Source organism: Cyprinodon tularosa, unplaced genomic scaffold, assembly GCF_016077235.1.
Source record: "Cyprinodon tularosa strain WSP-4 unplaced genomic scaffold, ASM1607723v1 ctg246, whole genome shotgun sequence".
NCBI lineage: Eukaryota > Metazoa > Chordata > Actinopteri > Cyprinodontiformes > Cyprinodontidae > Cyprinodon > Cyprinodon tularosa.
In genome coordinates, this window is record NW_024038913.1 from 479,283 (window position 1) to 497,411 (window position 18,129).

General features: G+C 37.1%; 2 protein-coding genes across 3 annotated transcripts; one reads left to right on the forward strand and one right to left on the reverse strand.

The window, feature by feature from the left end:
- Positions 1-28: 28 nt before the first annotated feature.
- LOC119785340 (coiled-coil-helix-coiled-coil-helix domain-containing protein 5) lies at positions 29-1,851 on the reverse strand. Its single transcript, XM_038287950.1, has 4 exons — positions 1,693-1,851; positions 1,369-1,509; positions 1,132-1,283; positions 29-708 (listed from the first exon to the last, which is right to left on the reverse strand). Coding segments are annotated over exons 1-4 (318 nt in total). The 5' UTR covers positions 1,695-1,851; the 3' UTR covers positions 29-685.
- A 2,427-nt stretch (positions 1,852-4,278) lies between these two features.
- atp13a1 (ATPase 13A1) lies at positions 4,279-17,841 on the forward strand. Of its 2 annotated transcripts, none has more exons than XM_038287943.1 (25): positions 4,279-4,797; positions 6,692-6,781; positions 7,066-7,329; positions 7,426-7,581; positions 8,041-8,110; positions 8,213-8,319; positions 8,982-9,111; positions 9,231-9,286; positions 9,387-9,513; positions 9,649-9,786; positions 9,897-10,017; positions 10,139-10,296; positions 10,636-10,811; positions 10,888-10,998; positions 11,120-11,245; positions 11,324-11,432; positions 11,524-11,717; positions 13,685-13,781; positions 13,874-14,058; positions 15,121-15,238; positions 15,359-15,555; positions 15,651-15,793; positions 16,780-16,891; positions 17,012-17,155; positions 17,255-17,841. In XM_038287943.1, the coding sequence occupies exons 1-25, from the start codon at positions 4,426-4,428 to the stop codon at positions 17,363-17,365; spliced, it is 3,612 nt and encodes a 1,203-aa protein (XP_038143871.1). In that variant the 5' UTR covers positions 4,279-4,425; the 3' UTR covers positions 17,366-17,841. The 2 variants fall into 2 exon arrangements, with proteins under 2 accessions (XP_038143871.1, XP_038143872.1); XM_038287944.1 differs by having other exon boundaries at positions 15,124-15,238.
- Positions 17,842-18,129: the final 288 nt, after the last annotated feature.

Sequence of the window (18,129 nt, forward strand, 5' to 3'; positions counted from 1 at the left end):
ACCTTAAAATAAAGGAATCTGTTTCTCCCCCATTACTCACCCCAAACCTTTAATAATTGAACCAGAAAATGTCTGTTCTGCTTAACGGTCACAAGGTTCATAACTCAACATCCTCCCTCTGTCTGTCTCAGTGGTCCTGCTGATTAGTGGTGAGTAACCGCCTTTTTTTTTTTTCTTTCCCTCCTATCTTCCCAGACTCCCATTGCTCATTGACTCAATAGTCAGTAGAATATGTGTGGGAGCAATTACACTTCAGATTAATATTTGACAATGACCTGGAGAATGCATTGGTAGGAGGGACAGACATAAAACAAAACAAAACTATTTTTGTAAAACCGAAGAACACAAAACGTTGCAAATCTTGCTGTTTTTATTCAAAGGAAAGTAAAAATGATATTAAGATGAGCGCCCTTAATGGGCCCACCCAAATGCTATTATTTACAGTTCTGGAGCATTGCTATTTTATTCATTTCAGTTAAAACGGGTCACATTGAGATTAACAGAAGTTAAACACTTTGGTTGTGTGTGTATATAGACATTTTTATATATATATATATATATATATATATTTACACAACACAAGTATATATAGGATATTTGTACTGTAGACATGTCCAAATTCAGCTTGTATAAGCTGTTGAAGCCAGAAGTTTGATCTGAAGATGGAAGGTGTGGAATCCAATGATCAGTCAGAACTCGTTTCAGATGCTGGGAGTAAAAGAGCAAATTAACAAATTAATTGTTACAATAAATGAACAATATCATATAAAGATTTAAATATATTTATCATTTAAACATAGTTACTGCACACAATTAACCCTCCTAGTACCACCATATCAGCACAGGTAAAGCATTTCCCTTAATTGGCACTCACTATCTGCACTAGTATAACTCTAGCGCTATTAAAAGAAATCTATGTTAACAAAGGTGGTAAATATTTAGAATTTAGATCATAAGAGTGTGTTAGAGAAATACATTTTTACCAAATAAACAGCATAACCAAAGATGATACGTAAAGCCTCTATCCTTTTTATAAAATGTATAAATAAGGTGAGGAATTCAGCACAGATGTAAAAATGTTACAAGCCAGAATGTGTGACCTTGAGATCTTTGATCCCAAGAAGGTCTTACCCACGCTGCTGAGGTCAACAGAGTCTGCACAGCCTAGAAAGCGGGTCACATGTGCCGAACAGGAGGTAGATGAGTTCTGGTTTTCTTTCAGGCATTGCTCAAATTTCCCAAATTCAGTGGAACAGTCTTGCCGGATTTTCTGTATCACTGGACTGTAAAAAAAAACAGAGGTTGGATACACACTGTAAATACCACCAGAAGTTATATAGTTGTATGTCATAGGTCAAACTGACTTACTGTGATGATGTGCATTGAGAAACCTTCGTCTTTAGGTCATGGCACTTTTGCTGCCATGACGTCGGATTTGAAGCCACGCATGACCCATATGTCTCCAATTCTTTATAACAGTACTTTGTTGATATTTCCATAGCCGCTTGCCTGAAAGGAAACGGATTTATACACACAGAGGACAGGTGAGTGTGATCATCCCTCACTAAGCTGAGAAACGTGCTAAACAGCAGAGTGCAGAAGGGTTACACTGAGGCGCTCTGATCCGATCAAACTAAACCATATATACATGTATCAGTCATTACTAGTATAAGAAGTAATTCAAATTCTTACATCTTGATGCTCGTAGTTGTGTCGACGCAGGAATTGTAAACAAGGTTTCACTCCCACTATAAGTGAAAACGAGGTCTATACGATTAATAGCTAGGATACACACAACGGCCTGAGATTGGAAGGTTAAAAGCAAAACTACATTGACGTCATACGAGTTGATTGGCTGAGGTTTGCGTCTGTCAAGTATTTAGGTAACGCCTCCAGAGTGACGTTTGTGTTTAAAGCAGTAGCAAATTAAATCGCTACAAAGTATATGTATTTAGTTGATTTGCTTGTTTAACCGTAGAGAGTCGCAGACCCGGGGCCGCAAAAAAAAAAAAAAAAAAAAAAAAGAATGTGGCTCTTTGACCTCCACTACTGTACTGAGAAAATAAACTCTCACCATAAAATCCCAATATCTAGACAAACAAAAACGTGTGTCATAGCCTACTGTGTCCAAAAATAAGCATAAATATACGCTGGGATTCAGGAACATTACATTTGAAAGATATACACTATATGAACATTTTTGTTCCCAAAGCGAACAAATATTGGAGAATGCTATCCACCCCCTGCTGGCAGACACTAAACATCAACTAAATCGACAGACATCTCCATCTTTTAGTTGGCCTCCCCTTATTAGGTGGATTAAACTGTACGATTGACAAATCAAGATAGGAATGGTATAGGCTAAAGATGACCACTCCAAAGTTTGAAGACAAAAATAATTAAAATAATGAAAAATAGCTAATAGAATAATCAGCTTTCAGTCCATGGCGGCTTCATAGTCATAAATTATTTTTTGTAAAATACATTTCTTTCAATTTAATGTCCTCCAGTTCTCTACAACTTCTTTGTTTTATTGTGTGTCCTTTTAGTGTCATTTGTTTATTAAAACAGGCTAGGAAACTGAAATATTACTAACAATTTATTACCTTAAACATAGTTCAGGTGTTCAACAACAAAAAAAAAACAAAACAAAAGAGACTGACGCCGTCGTTCTGGAGAGGGTAGTCGGAGAAGGCGCATGCGCTCGGAAGGTTGGTGGGTCGTCCTGTCGGTTGGGCCACGGAAGGACAGAGAGAGGAGGATTGCATGTGGATGGTCGTTTGGTGCATGGCGCGTGTTTTGAAGCTGCTTATGGAGAAATGTCTTGGGCCGTGAGTAGTGAGGAAACAGGAAGCGATTCTTGTGGGATGGAAGAGGGAAATAGTGACAATGAAGGTTGGAAGATAGCAACATCAAAAAATGAGAAAAAGCGGAAAAAACAGAGATCAGTTCAAGGGGAATCTAGTTCAGAACAATCCAGTGATGATCATTCCATACATTCCACAGCACAACAAAATGAATTCAAAGTCATATTCAAAGTCGTTAATCAGGCAGACTCTTTTACAAATTGGAATCCGGTTCACTTAACAAAAACCATCAATAAACTTGTCGGAGAAGTCAGAGGTGCCAGAATTCTGTACAGTGGAGACCTGCTAATTAACTGCAGAGACAGCGCCCAGCAAGGCAAAGCAATACGGATCAACAAAATTGACGGGATAAGAGTTCAGTGCAGCCTAATGGAGAACAAAAAGATCAGCAGGGGAGTCATTGGAGGAGTTCCTCTAAAAATTTCTGAAAAAGAGATTCTGGAAAACATAAGCGGTGCAAAAGTAAAAGAAGTAAAACGGTTAAAAACAACAAGAAACGGAGAAAGATCTGACAGTTTATCAGTGCTAATTAAATTTGAGGAAGAGCAATTACCAAGCAAAGTATTCATCGGTTACATAAGCTATAATGTCAAAATCTACAATCCTCCACCATTGAGATGTTTCAAATGCCAAAAATTCGGTCACATTGCAGCAGTTTGTAAAGGGAAACAGAGGTGTGGAAGGTGTGCAGGAGAACATGAGTACGGAAAATGTGGAAAAGAAGCTATAATAAAATGCTGTAATTGTGGTGGAGAACATACTGCTGCCTATCGCGGCTGTGAAGCAAGCAAAAGGTCTGAGGAAATTAAAAAAATGAAATTTGAGCTCGGAATAACCTACGCTGAAGCTGCAAAAAGGATCCCATCTCAGTCAGAAAAACCCAAACCTACAGTTCAACACACGGCAAATTCCAAACCTCTAGAGAATCAAAAAATTGATGAAGACTCACTTATTGTTAAAAAGACAAATTTTGTTCTTTTCATGGTAGAAGTAATTAATTGTACTGCACAGACAACAAAAAAAACGGAAAAAATCAAAATAATAGTGAAGGCTGCAGAAAAATACCTGGACATTAAAGATTTGAACTGGGAGATGGTTGGAAGTATGATGGGAGGACCGATGGGACCATCAGAAACTGGCAGAGTTAAGATGACCTAGAGTAAATTAAAATTATATGGGCAAATGTGATTTAGTATTATGTTGGTTTAAGTTACACAGGTTTTTTTTTTTTTTTTTTTTTTTTTTTTTTTTTTTTTTTTTTTTTTTGGGTGAATCGTTTTCTGTTTTCTTGCTTTACTCCATATCAGTTGGTGGCGGTAATGCACAATTCACAAGCCTGCCAACCGCCATAAAACCCCATAAGAAGAAGAAGAAGAAGACTGACGCCGTCTAAACATTACGTGTCTTTGCGTGCTTACGTATGCGGAAGCAACTGTCGGGGAGCAGTCGAACCAACAAACTGGCTTGCAAAGCTGGACGGCACGCCGCTTCGAGTATTGAATCGTATATTTAACGGCTACAGCGAGACGGGGTGGTGGTGGATGGTAGAGGGGGCCAAATGAGGGATTCGGACACAATGAACGACAACAAGAAAGACGGGAGTAAGGCTGCAGACGGAATCCGAGGACCGGGTGAGCTGCAAATGGCCCCCTCTGTTAACCACAACCAGAATGACAGCGGTGCCGGTGATGAGCTGGTGAGTTCGGTGACGCTGTACCGACGGAGGCCCCGACTACTACACGGCACTGTTCTCCCGTTTCTGGCTGTTCTCTACCCTGGCTGGTTGTATGCGTGGTTTGGAGTATATGGTGCCTCCGAGTATCCAGAGGCAGGCCTCCTTGCCTTAGCCGCGATCGGGATCGCGCACGTCCTCACAGCACTCTCTGGATATTGGTCCGTGCACGTGCATTGTTGGCTCACTTGTTCGAAGGTAAGCAAGAGTTAAAATATAAATAAGCTAAAAAACATTTTTATTTCATTTGATTGATTTAAGGTCAATACAAAAAACAAATTTTCACACAATAGAAAATTGCGTTTTTATTGTTGATGGGGAAATCATTCTGAAATTACTTAAATGTTCTTCAATACTTTAAAGAATTGAAAAATGGAAACCTGATCTCTACCCAAATTTGATATATGTACTTGCATCCGAGACATGTCAGATGCTCTTGAGAAGTAAATTGTCTTGAACTACTTGACTTTTTAAAATGCCCTAAAATGTACTGACAGATCTCATGAAAACACTTTCTGTAAGGTATGAAGATTTGTTAAGGCTTTATAAACATATAACGACAATAATGATGTTCCATAATATTTGGATATAATTACAAAAATATTGTACATATATTGCATTATAATTATATAAAACAAACAGACCAACAGTCAGAAACCGGTCAGCAGACAAGAATATATGGTCTATTGTTTATACACAATAATTTTTAGAGGATCCGATTATTTATTTATTTATTTCATATAATCTAAACCTGCAGCAAGAAGGTTCCGGGTTTGATTCCCGGCCAGGGGATCTTTATTTATACTTAAAACTAATACGTTCACAGTAATTTAATGAATTTAGAGGTTAATCAGTAAAATAATTAAAACTATAATTTTCATTGCGATCACTGACTGGCCATTTTTGCCCCAATATAGTAACACCTCACTTTTGACTCCTTCCAGCAGTGACATCATGGTGTGGTAAGCCTCGCTTTACAAGTAAAATCAATGGGAACTACAAGACAAGTCTGCAATCAACAACAATTATTTAAGATTTCGAGAGGAATTCACCATTGAAATTCACGAGAACTATAGTTAAACTGACAATGCCCACTTGCATGGCAGTTGGATGTTGTAATACATCAGGTAAAAGTGAAAATAAACTAGTTATTTCACCTTTCCAATTCATGATCCTCCACGGACGGGTTCGTCGTTGGATTGCCAACTTGAAGAGAGAGGATTTGCCATCCAACTTCTATCCAGAGAAAAAACATGTAATATGTAGCCAACAAATCGAAGAAGAATGTTTTCAAGATGGATAATAGCACATTGTGACAAACACCAGCACAGTTCTGGATCTTGCTCAAGAGCCAATACCGCACTTTGACGTCACAAACCGGCGGGTGGCAGTAGTTTTCTTTTTTTTAAACATGGACGTCTCCAGTAAATCACATTCAAAGGAAATTACTCTTAATTAAAACACTCATCATTTATTGAACAGTATGTAATAATTTCATATTTAAAGTACTTTCAAAAGTTTGAATTCTGAATATGACCAGACTTCTCCTTTAACACAACTCTGCTAAAACTTTCTCACTTCAATTTCAAAAGAGTCTTCAGGTAGAAGAACTTTGTGTTGCATCTGCAACCAATGCGTTTCATTTCTAAAGCAATAGAAAGTTACCTTATAGAGAGGGGATTCAATAAACAATAAAAACTGCTAAAATTGTATCAGATATTATGCATTTTTATTAGTCTTTAGTAGTCATTTTCTTACCCTTTATCATAGAATAAGCAATACATACCTGACCAATGATGCGGGTACTGCAACAGTTCTTGCTCTACTGCATTATTGCACCACCGTGTTAAAACATTGCCAAAAGAACTATGATGACACACGCCACCTGAAGTTTTATTGTTTGTTTAAATGTTTTGGGGTTTTTTTTTTTACTTTGGACTTTTTAATTTTTCAATTTTGCAGGCATTTTTCCTTCTATCTCTGTACATCACTGGGCAGCAATATTGTATTCCAAAAACTATATTTATTATATTGTATTGTGATATTTTATATTATATATTTTAAATTTGTTCTTTCTTTTCATTAAACCCAGGAGCCAGACCCCAACCTGGCTACGCTGGCAAAAGTCATTCCAACCCCTAACAATGGTTCTGCTGAGCTTGTCCCACTCCAGAGGGATCAGGTTTGTTCACATTTTTAGTGAATGTTTTCCCCATGTTGTCCTTATTTTAAAGATTTTGAATGTTACCTGTTGAGAAAACTTGAAATCAATTTGGTATCGTTTCTATTAAAAGCCTCTATCAAAGGTCTTTATGCTTAGAACAGACACAACTTATATGGAAAGTTGTTAGGTTAAGTCACATTCTGACTCTCATTGATTATTTTGATGTGAATTGTTTGCCACTTCAGGTGTATCTTTTTATCTGCTTGTTTTTAAGACGTTTGTTTCTATGTCTGGATCAACAGGATGAGAATGGAGAGAAAATCCTATCTTTTGAGTTTCAAAAGATCCGTTACGTTTTTGACTACAAAGAGAAGAAATGTTTCCTCTCAGTGGCTTTCCCCATTAACTACCCAATGGGTCACTTCCAGTCATGGCGTGGGTACCAGGAAGAAACTGAGCTCAAAGTTGCAGAAAAGCGATATGGCACCAATCGTGCAGAGATGGTGGTGCCTGATTTTCTGGAGCTCTTCAAAGAGAGGGCAACAGCTCCTTTTTTCGTCTTCCAGGTTTGCTGTGTTTTCTTTTGGCACCAGACTGGGTTTAATTCTTTATTTTAAAGCTTTTACATCCTTGTGATGTTATCTGCCTCTGCCATTCATCAGGTGTTCTGTGTGGGACTGTGGTGTTTGGATGAATACTGGTATTACAGCGTTTTTACTCTGTTCATGCTGGTTGCATTTGAGGCCTCCCTCGTACAACAGCAAATGAGGAATATGTCAGAGATACGCCGCATGGGAAACAAGCCCTATATGATCCAGGTAAGCTTTGATCGAGTTTTAAATGATGCCTGTTGCTAATGTATAATGTAAAGGTGCAAGTACCAACAGTATAACATGCCATATGTGAATGACAGTCGATCTTAAGTAAGAGTGATACAGAATTTACAAAGACATCTCCACTCCTTGGCCATTGACACCATTGTGTTGATTTTAAAAAATTATTATTATTAATCATTTTAGATTTCCTTTTTACTTTATTTTTACTGATTCAATGATTCTGCTGTTATTTAAATCAAGTGCTGCTTTGTTTCGTTAGGTCTTTTTAATATTGGTTTATAATGGTATCATATGACTGCTGGTTATTTATTCTGCATACAGCACTTTTTTCCTGTAAGTGTTTGAAGTACTCTTTAAATAAAGTTTCAATTATATGGTATGTTTTCAATTTCGCATCATACGAACCGATAAGTGGTTGTATTTTTTATATGTTTTTTATAGGTGTATCGCAATAGGAAATGGAGACCTATTTCTAGCGATGAACTAGTTCCAGGAGACATTGTCTCTATTGGTGAGTCTCCACTCCTAAATTTCAGGACTTTTTACTGGAAAGCTTACATTGACCTCATCTGTGATTTTTTTTTTTTAAATGTGTGTTGTTTTTATTTTGTAGGACGCTCACCCCAGGATAACTTGGTTCCCTGTGATGTCCTGCTACTCCGGGGGCGTTGCATTGTGGATGAGGCCATGCTGACTGGAGAGTCTGTCCCACAAATGAAAGTGAGTCAAATACCTACATTTAAGAGGCAAGGTGTGTGTCTCCATACATATTTATACAATTTTTGCTATTTTTTTTTTTAATCATGCCTAAATGTTTTATATCAAGCATGCCCAAAGTCAGTCCTTGAGGGCTGCTGTCTTGCAGCTTTTAGAAGTTTCCCTGCTTTAACATAGCTGATTTTCATTGATAGCTGATTTACAAGCTTTTGCTCAACTGCATTCATCAGAATCAGCTTTGCCGAAGCAGGGAATCCTTTAAAACCTGCTGGACAGCGGCCCTCAAGGATCAGCTTTGGGCATGCCTGTTATATCATCAGACAACTTTGTTATTTTTATGTATCTTTTACTGAAAAAAGTAACCACCACAGTTTTTAATGATAAATTCATGTGATAAGCGACATGTTTGAAAATCTGAGTTCAATTTCACTGGTGGTACCGTGGCCTTAGAATTCCCCCACAGTGACCAAATAGTAACTAAAGGCAAGTTATCACATATGCTTGATGCACATTTTGCTGCTTAAAGTAGCAGATGTAATGTGTGACAAAAAACAAACAAAACTCCTTTTTATGGCACTTTTAAATGTGGTTTTGTTTTACTCTGCAAATTAAACAATTTTTTTTAACCTCTGCTTCTCTTTCAAACTGAAAAATATTGTGACCAGGAGCCTGTAGAGGACTTGGATCCAGAGCGAATTTTGGACCTTCAGACAGACTCTCGCCTGCATATTATTTCGGGTGGAACAAAAGTGGTTCAGCATACGCCTCCTTTAAAAACCAGTGCTGGACTCAAGCGTAAGTACTAATCCCATTAGTCAACAGGAGTTTTTACTGCCTTTGAAAGCTGCATTTATTATTACTCAATATCTCTTCTACTCTACTTATCCTCACAAACGCGTTCTTCTTTTTTGCAGCTGTAGACAATGGCTGTGTGGCCTATGTACTGAGAACAGGATTCTATACTTCTCAGGTAAGGAATAGAAGTTAAATGTTAATGTTTTTATTATGTTCCAATAAGGAAACCATTGCTGTCCGAAATTAACAGTGGGTGTTGTGATGGTGTGCTACAGGGCAAACTGCTGAGGACTATTCTCTTTGGTGTAAAAAGAGTGACTGCAAACAATCTGGAGACTTTCATCTTTATTCTTTTCCTCCTCGTGTTCGCCATTGCAGCTGCTTCATATGTCTGGGTAGAAGGTGAGGCTCAAACAGTTTGATCATTAAAATGTAAATCTCTTTGAAGGTCAACAAAATCAAGTTTGTACTTAAGGGCCACAGTGAAGGGTTGCGTTTAAACTGAAGCATCATTTTTTATTCGAATCCCCTCCTTAGGAACCAAGGATCTCACACGAAATCGCTACAAGCTGTTTTTGGAGTGCACACTTATTCTCACTTCAGTGGTTCCACCAGAACTTCCAATAGAGCTTTCTTTGGCTGTTAACACATCCCTTATTGCCTTAGCTAAACTTTGTAAGTATGTTTTCTGCATCTGTCCTGATTGACTTTGACACCCAACTAACAAAACCGCGTTTATACCTGTTACACTTGAGTTTCATTCTGTCAAAATTTTTCTACCTTAGATGTATTCTGCACAGAACCCTTCAGGATACCATTTGCAGGCAAAGTAGAGATCTGCTGTTTTGACAAAACCGGAACTCTGACCAGTGACAGCCTGGTGGTTCGAGGCGTAGCGGGCCTCAGGTAAACCCTATCAACCAATTCTCTGTTTAGTAGCAACCACATAACATGTAGTCTAATGGTTTTGATTTTAAAAATGTATTTTTATTGTGATTTATTGGTTGTTTCCTGTTTTTAATGGCAGAGAGGGAAAGGAAGTGATGCCTGTCTCTGAGATCCCAGTTGAGACGCATAGGGTCGTGGCTACATGTCACTCACTGGTTACTCTGGATGATGGGCAACTGGTGGGAGATCCACTAGAGAAGGCTATGCTCACTGCTGCTGACTGGACACTTACCAAAGGTGCCTTTTCAATTAAAAAAGTCAGAAATACTGTTGAGTTCAAGACTTTATAGAGCGGACCAAATACAAAGCCTTGTTTTGGCTTAGAAAACATGCAAATTGAACTTAATGTACAGTAAAAAGAAAAAGTATGAGAGAGCAATATGCCTTTGCTGCTATTATTGGGGTTCAAAATGGTGTGTATATTTGGAGTATTTTATTCCACTGTTTCTGTTTGGATCACTTGAGTTTTATAAGGCAAAAATGTGATTCCATGTTAGTGTTTGAGTATTTAATTCAAGAATATGTTTTGATTTGACAATAGAGTGGATACTTAGGTTTTTTTCCTTCTTTAACCAGATGAAAAGGTGTTCTCACGGGGTATCAAAACACAGGGACTCAAAATCCACCAACGTTTCCATTTTGCCAGTGCTTTGAAAAGGATGTCTGTGTTGGCCTCTTATGAGAAGCTTGGATCCACTGAGCTTTGTTATATCTCAACTGTGAAGGGCGCCCCAGAAACTCTAAGGAGAATGGTACTCTTGCTCCACATTTTTCACAGATTTTTCAATACCTAATCAGAAATGAGTGTCATAATACTGCTTTCATTAGTTCACAGAATGTCCTGGAAATTATGACGAAGTTCACAGGGAAATGTCACGGGAAGGAGCAAGAGTCCTCGCCTTAGGTTATAAAGAAATTGGACATCTCAGTCATCAACAGGTCTGATTTATTTGTAGCGGATTGTTTTGTTTTTTAAACTAACAGAGGCTCTTTGATTTTCCTATATTGACTATCCACAATTCTGATAGAAACTAACTAAAAGTCTTTTTCAATCATGCAGGTTCGGGAGATAAGTCGTGATGCACTGGAGTGTGGTCTTCAGTTTGCTGGTTTCATGGTTGTTTCTTGTCCACTAAAGAATGACAGCAAGGCAGTAATCAAGGAGATCCAAGAAGCATCTCACCATGTAAATAGCTAATGGAGCTAATTCATTCTCAAAAGATCAGTGTTTTATAATGGCTAACTCTCTCATCCCTTCTTTCAGGTGGTGATGATCACAGGAGACAATCCTCTTACTGCATGTCATGTTGCAAGAGAGCTCCACTTTATCCAGAAAGAGCATACACTTATACTGCAACCAAGCCCCAATCAGGGTGAATGTTTTGTCTCTTCTTCTGAAAGTGTTTTGACATTTGGATTAAAGCAGAGTTTTTTGACGATTTTTTTTTTTTTTCTTTCCCCCAGGTCAGTGGCACTGGGAATCCATTGATGGTACAGTGTCTGTGACACTGCCCCCTCCTTCGGTTTCTTCGTTTGTGCAGGAATTTGATTTGTGTGTAACAGGAGAAGGGCTGGCCAGATTGGGCTGCGATCCCAACCTGCTCCACTCTCTATTACCACATATAAGAGTATTTGCTCGGGTCAGTCCAAAGCAGAAGGTAAGTCCCTAAGCAGCATTGTCAAGTTCACTGAAAAAAAAAATAGAGGTTGACAGAACTTACATTTTCTAGGCAACGTGATGCATTTGGTTTTTTGAGTTTTCCTTACTTAAATTCACTGTGGTTGAGTTTACAAAGATTTTTGAGTTCTGCCAACTTAGGTTTTTGGAGTGTTACATAGAAATTTTGAGTTCTACCAACTTAGGTTTTTGAGTTTCACCTTTAAGTTCTGAGTTCTATCAACTTTGTTTTATGAGTTTGACATATAGATTTTGTAGTGTTATCTGCAAGTTGAGTTCTATCAACTCAGTTTTTTTAGTCCTACCAATCGTCTTCACTACCAATCATTCAACACACAAAAAATTATGTTAATACAACATTTTTATTGCTTCAAGCCAAACATTGCATAGATACAGTATAAAACCATGTTCAACAACATAATCTTAACTGCACAGATCAAAGTAACCTGACACTGGACCAGAATGTTCTAGATTCGTAAGAGTGATGATGAGGGAAAAAACAGTAAGACACCATTTTAGTAAGAGGAAAACACACAGGTAATTTTTTGTGAAGTAAGTGTATTAACATATATGAAAAAATAACAGTTTTACAAATTTGGACGGCCTTCAGTTTGTTTTTTTCAATTGTAGTCTCTTTAAATTGGGTGCACCCTTTTAAAAAAAATAAAATGAAATAAAATGTCTTGTTTCCCAACGGAAAAAGAAAAAGGTTTTCCCTTTTTATCTCTGAGTTTTTCTTTTTAGTCCTACCACTCCGACAGGACGATGAATGCAAAAAAAGAAAGTCCTCTTCAGTCCAAATCCTTCTCTTCAATCCAAATCCAGATGTTCACACGGTTGGCTCGCCATCTCCATTTAAGGAGAGAATCCAGAATCCAGGGTATCCAAAAAACCCAGCCTGCATAGCACAACAGGGCTTAGTTAAATCCATTCACTTCTTGTTCTTAACTGTACAGTTTATATCTCTCCAAGTATGATAAATTTCAGTGTGTAATGTAACTTTTCTAACTCATTACGAATTAACTGCTGCATTACAGGGTTAACATATAAAATGTTAATGTCACTGTTTTTCTTGTAAAGCAAATAAAATCATGAAAGCAAAAAATCCACATGTAAATAATGTAAATAACAGTAAATACCCACATCGGATTAAGAAAGTAAAATAATGTAGTCTTGTAATATTCTGTGCCTGAGTGCAACAACACTGCACTACATAAAACAATTTAGAAATTTAATAAGTTATTACACTCAACTTAATGTCTCTTTTCATTTGTACAATGAAAATAACAGGCACACTCTTTTCTCTATGCATAAACACTCACCCGCACATGCGCGGCATAAACACGCACGCGCACACGCGCATTATACACGTGCACGTGCGCTGCTTTTCCTTTCATCAGAACGTGAAAAACATGTGAACTCATGCTTCAACTCGGTGGCAATACACCACAAGGGAATGCTAACTCACGGAGCTAACCGCTAACTGTCTGTACTTTGCAGCACTCACCGGGAAAACTGGTAAGGTCCCAGGGTCGTTCCTCCGTGGTTCTCCAGATGCATAAAATCACAATGTCCGCCAATCTTCTCAAACACGAGGGAAAAAGGCTGTGCCCTTGAAGAAAGGGATAGGAAACCCCGTACCGTAGTGGGCGTGTCCATGAACATAAGCAGTGCGCATGCCCATGAGTTTACAGTTGAGGGAACTCAAAAAATCTTGTATAGGCGATTTAAAACTCCTTGTTAAACCAACTTCTGAGAATTTGAGTTGGGCAAACGTGTATTTATTTGTTAGATGTCAAATTTATATTTCTGAGTCGGATTACAATACAATTGTGTGTTAGAACAACAATTGCCATTTACTTTTTTAACAGTGTTATAGTTTTTGCCTCCTCTTCCTAATATTATGTAGCAAATTCTCACCAAAAATTTATTAATGCTGTGTTTTAGGAATTTGTAATCACCAGTCTGAAGGGGCTTGGTTATGTGACATTGATGTGTGGTGATGGCACGAATGATGTAGGAGCTCTTAAACATGCTCACATAGGTATGTTGTTTTGAATAAATTAGAGTATTCAAACTCATTTGCTATAAATTACCACAGCTCTGAGCAACAGTCTTTTTGTTTTATATACATAGGGGTAGCCCTCTTAGCTAATGCCCCAGAGCGTCTGCCTGAAAAGAAGAAGCGGGGTAGAGAAAGAGAGGCAACAGCATCAGAGTCCAGGCCTGTACCACCTGCTAGTTCCGGGACCAAAATGAGCTCCAGGGCAGCCAAACAGCGACTTATGGCCCAGAGAGAGGAGCAGCTTGCAGCACAAAAGGTGACTTTTCACTTTATCGGTTGATATAAGTATATGTTTTTTTCTGTGAAAAAAAAAATAATAATAATTTCTCATAGATGCCACTGGCCACTTTCTGCCAACTACTAAACAACTATTAACTTAAAACTTTCTTTGTCTCCAAATATAAGAAGTACCAATGTCTTTTTGTTTGGCTAAATAGGGAAAAAATAAAGCTATAGTGACAAATGGTTAAGGATGGAGAAAATTGACAACTTACATCACCTTTCGGTTTTAGTTTAAGCAAACACACTAGGCCCACAGGATCATGCAGTATACGGCAATATTTAAACTAATGATTTAATAGAATTAATACATTTATGTTGTTTGGTTCATAGCAATCTTGGCACCTAGATATTTGGTTATCTATCCACCGTCTGAGTTATAAAAGGGGTTTTTGAATGTTGTTGACTGTCTTCATGAGATTTAGGAATGCTTTAGATTTCGGTCTAGACACTTTATCAATCCCACAAGGGGCAATCTTTTTGAGCAGCACAGGAGACAAACAAAAATAAACGTATACTATAAGAAAAATAAAATGAAAATAATTAAAAGAAAATATGGCGGTGAAATTAATAATAATTGAAGGCATAATTATCCTGCCTAAAACTAAAATCACCTCCACACAGAAATATGGCAAAGTTTGATCATTTTATGCACAAATATATTGAGGAAGCCAAGTCTGAAACAGTTTCTGTTCAGTCCAATCACAGCCTGCACTAAATCAAGCTGCAATAAGGAACATTTAAAAAATATCTTTAAAAACACAATGAACTCATCTTAGAAAACATTCTGACTTAAGATCAGTTTCATTAAATACATTTGACATGATTGGGAATTACTTTTAGATTTTTTTTTTTTTTTTTTTTATGAGCCTAGTATAAAACGCCTACCTTTGATGATGCTTACATTTTGTAGATTTAAGCATGCAGGATTGATATGAGATTCTATAGAAAAAACATTTCCATAATATTGTTGTTTATTCTTGGAAATAACACTGCCTCCAGGTTGTCCTTTAATATGACCACTAGTATTATTCTGAAGCAGGAAAGGATCAGTCAAGTGCTTCGAGAGCTTGAAGAGGATCAGATACAAGTAGTAAAGCTTGGTGACGCTTCCATTGCTGCTCCTTTCACGTCAAAACTCTCCTCCATTCAGTGCAGTGAGTCACAAGTTTCAATTTTTTGTTCTCAGTATGACTTGCTATGATTACACATTGAACTGATACCCATTGCTTAGATTAATTCTGTTTGTTTGTCTTTTTTTTATTTTTTATCTCCAGTTTGTCATGTGATAAAACAAGGTCGCTGCACTTTGGTGACAACACTCCAGATGTTTAAGATTCTTGCTCTCAATGCATTAGTGCTGGCCTACAGTCAGTCTGTCCTCTACCTCGAAGGAGTAAAATTCAGCGATTTTCAGGCAACTCTGCAAGGCTTGCTTCTGGCTGGATGCTTTCTCTTTATATCTAGATCAAAGGTAAGACTTACAGTGTAAATGTTTCAGGTCTCTTCATTTCCACCACTTTTATGTTTCTTATGAAAAGACCAATGAGGATTCTCCTCTTTTTGCAGCCTCTGAAAACATTGTCTCGAGAGCGGCCTTTACCAAACATCTTCAATCTGTATACGGTGTTGACTGTGCTGCTGCAGTTTGCTGTTCACTTCTGTAGTCTTGTGTACCTTTATAAGGAGGCACAAAGCAGAAGTCCACCAAGGTAAGCAAAAGTAAAACTAGAGGGTGGTAGAGTACCCAAAATTAGTACTTAAGTAAAAGTAGCACTACTTCATCATATTTTTAATCAAGTAAAATCAAAAAGTAGCCTTTAAAGAAATTACTCAAGAGTAAAAAAGTATTTGGTAAAAAGGCTGTTCAAGTACGGAGTAGCTGCTCATACCATCTGATTTATTATTTTACGCAATGATGTAAAAGTGTTTCAAAGAATAAGATAGAAATAAACATAAAATATTAAAAAATAAAATTAATTACACAATAAAAAAATCAGGTGTAATGAATACGCTTCAAAACATATTTTTTTAGTTACAAATATATTTTACAGTATGTAGATTAGGTAAAGGTACAGTGTACTGTTTAATGTATTTTCACTCAACCTCCAAATGACACTACAGACTCAGGAGATGGAAAATAACATTTAACCAATACACCAATAAGTAAAAGTAAAAAGCACAACACTGTATATCTGCTCCTAAAAGTACTTCTTATTTTTACAAAAGTTAATCAAGTAAGTGTAACTGGGTAAATCTAACTAGTTATTACCCCCCTCTGAGTACAGCAGAGTAGTGCAAAAATCTGCTTGTGTAGACCATGAATTAAAACAACATGACAGAAATGTGTAATTTTCACAACTGCTATCTAGACATTTGTAAATTCAAATGAACAAAATATATTATTTACCAGAATGAATGGGATATATACATTTTAAACATATTTACTTGTTTTTGAATTGACTCCTACACTTCCTTAATTTCATCTTTATCATGCTAAAACTATCGATGAACAGGCCCTTTTTATCTTATTTATAATTGTTATAAAAATATTATCTTTGTCATGCTCATGGTACATTACAAGGAGGCATTCTTTAGGGTTGATGATTTGATTTTAAATTGGAAACAAAAGGTTATCAGTTTTTCCTACTAACCTTTTTGAATGTGCTATTTTTTTGTTTTGTTTGTTTTATTACAGAGAGGAGCAGTTTGTTGATCTGTATAAAGAATTTGAGCCCAGTCTGATTAACAGCACTGTGTACATAATGTCAATGGCCATGCAGATGGCCACCTTTGCCATAAACTACAAGGTACATGTTCCTGGTGTTACTATTTATGGCTATGTTTTTTGTTTTTTTTTTGTATGCATGTAAAATCAAAATTTGTACCTTGTATTGTATATATAATGGATTCCTCTTTATGTCCAATAGGGTCACCCTTTCATGGAATCTCTGAGTGAAAATCGACCGCTACTGTGGAGTATTGCAATTTCGGGTTTAGCAATTGTAGGACTTCTTACAGGTTCTTCTCCAGAATTCAATGAACAGTTTGCTCTCGTGGATATCCCAACTGAGGTGAGCTAACACTATTTTAACCATTTTTTTGGTTTTGGCACATTGTAATAAAACAAAGCTGATGAGATTGTGTAACATGTTCCATAAACTTCCTTGCAGTTCAAATTAATAATCGCCCAGGTTCTGGTGGTGGACTTTGTGGCTGCTCTGCTTGTGGACCGTGTCCTCCAGTTCTTCCTGGGCAAAGGAAATCTCAGGCTGCCTTCATGAACTCAGTGCCAACAGCAAATGCTGCCCTTAAAACCAAACTGTAAAGGGACAGAAGACTTTTGAAGAGGAAGGAAAATACAGCTGTGATTCCAAACACAAAACAACTGAGATGGTCATGGTGTATAGGACTGTTCATTCTGTTTAACCCTTTCTTTGTCCTACTCTGCCCCTCCTAAACTCCTTGGGTCTTTCTTTTCATTGCTATGTTTTAATTATCTTTTTTTTTTTTTTATAACTTTCAATTTTTCTACATATGTCCTTTGTGTTTTTTCCCTCTCCACTCTTTTGAAAGGCCATGAAGACAGCAGTATTGTGTGGAGTTTCAGATTGTGCCAGCCAGAGAGAAACCTACAGGCACAAAAAAGGGCATTCTCTAAGAGAATTGCAATAGTGTTTTGGATTTTTTTCCCTTCCTTGTTTTTGTAAAAAGTTAAGACGTTTAACAGACTTATAAAGATTTAAACTTACAAATTTTTTTTATTTAGTCTTTTTGTGTGTTTTTATTGTAGTGAGAGAATGCATGCATGTCTTCTTAGTAACAACCATTCCTTTTACTGAATCAGCAAGTTTAGGATGACTCGAATATAAGAGTACAATGTAAATGCACGTGGAAACATCAATATATATCAAAGGGTCTATATCATGGAATTCACCATTCGTACCAAAAATGAAAGCACTATTCATTTAAGGATGAGTAATCTAGTAATCTTAGAGTAATCTAAGATACGCAACCTTTAAGAAAATTTGCTGTATTTGCCAAATGA

Bases quoted from the DNA above. Each gene is read 5' to 3' on its own strand.
- atp13a1 (XM_038287943.1), top strand. From the start codon at position 4,426: ATGAGGGATTCGGACACAATGAACGACAACAAGAAAGACGGGAGTAAG. The intron at 10,297-10,635 runs GTGCCTTTTCAA...TTCTTTAACCAG, and splicing joins TGACTGGACACTTACCAAAG to ATGAAAAGGTGTTCTCACGG. The intron at 15,239-15,358 runs GTGAGTCACAAG...TTTTATCTCCAG, and splicing joins ACTCTCCTCCATTCAGTGCA to TTTGTCATGTGATAAAACAA.
- LOC119785340 (XM_038287950.1), bottom strand. The intron at 1,284-1,368 runs GTAAGTCAGTTT...TTTTTTTTACAG, and splicing joins TCTCAATGCACATCATCACA to TCCAGTGATACAGAAAATCC. The intron at 709-1,131 runs GTAAGACCTTCT...TTTTACTCCCAG, and splicing joins TGTTGACCTCAGCAGCGTGG to CATCTGAAACGAGTTCTGAC.